Source organism: Plasmopara halstedii (genome assembly GCF_900000015.1).
Source record: "Plasmopara halstedii genome assembly, contig: Scaffold_323, whole genome shotgun sequence".
In the NCBI taxonomy this organism is placed as follows: Eukaryota; Oomycota; class Peronosporomycetes; order Peronosporales; family Peronosporaceae; genus Plasmopara; species Plasmopara halstedii.
Window position 1 is genome coordinate 1,496,948 of NW_020187244.1, and position 3,341 is coordinate 1,500,288.

General features: G+C 44.3%; 1 protein-coding gene across 1 annotated transcript in view; it reads right to left on the bottom strand.

Moving 5' to 3' along the window:
* The window catches only part of PHALS_08803 (uncharacterized protein), a gene marked incomplete at both ends in the record, with an annotated part of 264 nt that extends 181 nt beyond the window's left edge, over positions 1 to 83 (bottom strand). The window contains one exon of the mRNA XM_024724219.1: positions 19 to 83. Within this exon, the coding sequence (XP_024575118.1) occupies positions 19 to 83 (65 nt within the window). The remainder of the gene's footprint in view (positions 1 to 18) is intronic.
* Between the last annotated feature and the right edge of the window lie 3,258 nt (positions 84 to 3,341).

Sequence of the window (3,341 nt, forward strand, 5' to 3'; positions counted from 1 at the left end):
TCTCCCATCAATACATACCAGCTTCGCTCTTGAGCCGTGAGTCGTATCTGCGGAAAAAAGTTTGTCTTGAGAGGGAAGTTCATCGTTGCCATCAACACGATTTATTGCGATTGACAAATGCACCGACAGCAATATGCACAATGGTTAACTGCAGAGGACCCGTAAGACGTCGAGTGCAATCAGTGATTTGTCATACGCTGCGGTGGTTTCACTTCCGTCGACAATTTTATCAAACCTGTTCAGTTCTCCTGAACACCATTTTTCAAAGACTGTGCATGTGTAGCAAGATACGGCACTTTTCGTAATTTTCTGCTATGAATTTACTCAGGAACATTCTTATATACCAGCTGTAGCAACACGCGTATCCAAATAGTAAATCATTCGTGTGATATTTATTTCGTTTAAATTGCTAATTAAGCAGCACTTTGGCGACAGACAATCTGCAGGGCTTGTGGTCGTATCTGACTCAACACATCAGTGCGCGAATAGTTACTGAAAAACAAGTTCGGGAGTCCAGTCAAAGGAAGGGGAAGCTGGCTAAAAAGTTCAAATAGCGTCAAAAAATGATGTTGGGACGTCAAACAGCGGCAGTTACTCACAGAAACCGATTGATAAAGGTGCGCTACAAATGCATCTGTACTTGCTTTAGATAATGCTGAGGGTATTTTATAGACGAGTGAAGGATACACAGAGGCAACCGGTGGTCAAATATATGTAAGTGGCATCATTAGAATCTTTGGCAATTATGATAGGATTATCAGCAATATGGCCTGCAATCTTCACAGAGCGACCCCACAAAGACATACTTAAATAGGCAATGCTTTTCTAATGCATCCGTTAATCTCAAGTAATTTTTAGTAAAAAATAAAAAATAAAATTGACAATAGTGCAAAATGGCATCAAGGACAAACAACGTCAGAATCTTTCATTTTAAAAATGAAAAGTCGCTCTCCGCGGTGGCGATGGAGAAGCTTAACTGCCAAAGGAATATAACAGATCGGGCTCGGAATGTCTTCAGCCCATTAAAAAAGGTCTGTTAACCGAGTAAAAAGTATACGTGCGCCTTACTTAAACTCTAAGACTCCACAGCATAGATATTGAGTACATTTCTCTTACCAGGATTGTAAATAGCTATCTTGTTTGCTGTGGTATCTCAAGACTGAAATACCTTTGACATTTATTTTAGACGTGCTCCTAGCCGCTCACGTGTACAACCGTCTTCTCCTTGATAAAATCCCATCATTATCATAAAGGTTTATCTTCTGGCACTTATAAATATGGACGATTTCACAAAAGTGAAGATACAAATTTTGTATAACTGTACAAAAGTGTCAAAATATGTGGACAATGGCACATTTAGTGAGCTCGTTACACTATTCCCACAATAGGGCTGTATGCTTTTTGTGTCATAGTTTGAAAGTGAGCGCCCAGCGAACATCCACTGCGTTTGGAGTCTCATTTGATCCTTTGTACTTCACTGGGTCTGCTCTCAGAGCATACCAGAGCCGGCCCCCTCTTGTACACTTTATTCAATAGCTGGCCAAACCTTCAGAAAAGGCACAGTGCTTGCGACCGAAGCTTGTAAGGCAGTTTTCGGTGAGGTTATCAAGAAGTTGGTGTATTTTGATAAGAACGGTCACAGACATTGCTTGCAGCTATACTGGCGGCTTAAAGATTGCGAAACGATAAAACGAAAGATGGCGACGAGCTCCCCTCACCCGGAGACGTCGGCCTAGCCGTTCAATAGGCGCTTACCGCGCACATCTTCCATTATGCATGAGTAACAGTTTCCGTCTCTTATTCCACAACGGAACGTATTGCGATAAGCTCACGACGATGCCCAACTCGTTAACAACGAGCTATGAGTGGACCCGAAAAAGCCAGCTTGCTCATCTGCAAGCGCAAAACTCGCGCGAATCCTCGCCAGTTTCACCTCGTCGTGACTGCGATTATAATTCAACTTGAAATGCTCGAGACTCTGAAACGACCTTGCTACATATCCAGATGTGCAGGTCTTTCGCTCACACCAAAGGAAAAATAAGCGCAAAATACCCCGCGAGCTCTTTCCTCACAGGTCACAATACTTTAAAAGTACTTCTGCCCTTAGAGCAGACACCAGTTACTAGAACTTGTACTCTCCATGTGGGGTGCACTGCAGCGGGGCTGCCGTAGCTAGGAAGCATACCAAGGTCACCGACCTTACGTTCTATACTAGAACCGGTATGAGTCTAGCGGATCGGAAACCGCTACTTCCAAGAGTACCCAAAACCCCAACACAAGGAAAGTACACTCTTCAGTTCAAAGGTGAAAATGTATTTACTTATTTCGGGCAAAGCCGCCTATGTCTAATTTTTGAGGTTTTCCTAACTAAATAGTAAACCTCATTAATAAGGATAACTACTGGCAGTCCCGCCACGTAGTGGCTACTTGTTTGGTATAGCCACACCATTCTGTGAATACACCGTCTGATGTCATCCACACTTTTGTATGGCCACGCCATTTTGTATGACCCACCCTTTCATATAAGGGTACGTGTAACCCCATATCTGTAACGGGGTTACACGTACACTGGTAACGGGTGTGTGTCACCCGAGATGGGCATGGTGTGACTGCACCCAAACAAGAATGCGGCTAGGTAACCAGTAGATATGCATGTATTTAGATTTCTACTATATATATTTAGTATATTAGGAAAATCTAAACATTTAAATTAGGCGGCTTTGCCGCAGAAAAAAATAAATAAAAATCAGTTTTGAATTTATACTGAGGAGTCTATTAGCCTTAGTTAAGGTATTTACCACTCTTGGAGGTAGCGGATTGCGATCCGCTACACTCGTATTGGTTCTAGTAAAGAACGGAAGGTCGGTGACCTAGATTACGCTTTCTCAAGCGCAAAGCGACGGCAGCCCCGCTGCACTTGGTAGCACTTGTAGTTAATCCACACCTAAATCGTTTAGACTGATCCACTGTGAGGATGGAACAATTTTACTCTTTGCCCCCGGTCATGCAGGACGGGCTTAACAAGTCGATGTCCTTGCCTGGCTCTGAGGGCGTGCAACACCTTGTAGCGCAAGGCCCCGAGGCAATCGGTGTGCGTCTAGAGGCGTTTTCAAGTTACGAAACCGCGCTGCTAAAGATGTCTGCATCATTTGCGTCTATGACGCCGCCGTCGGGGACAGATGATTTTCCCCGTCCTATGCCGCTCATGGTGAGCGTTAAGGTCTTTGAGGAGAAGTACGGAGCGAATCTCCTGCTCTGTGTACGAGAGGTCGAGATGGCCATGGCATCCGCCATGCTCCAGACCGAGCAACAGCGCGTAGCGCTAGCCATCTCAAAGCTCG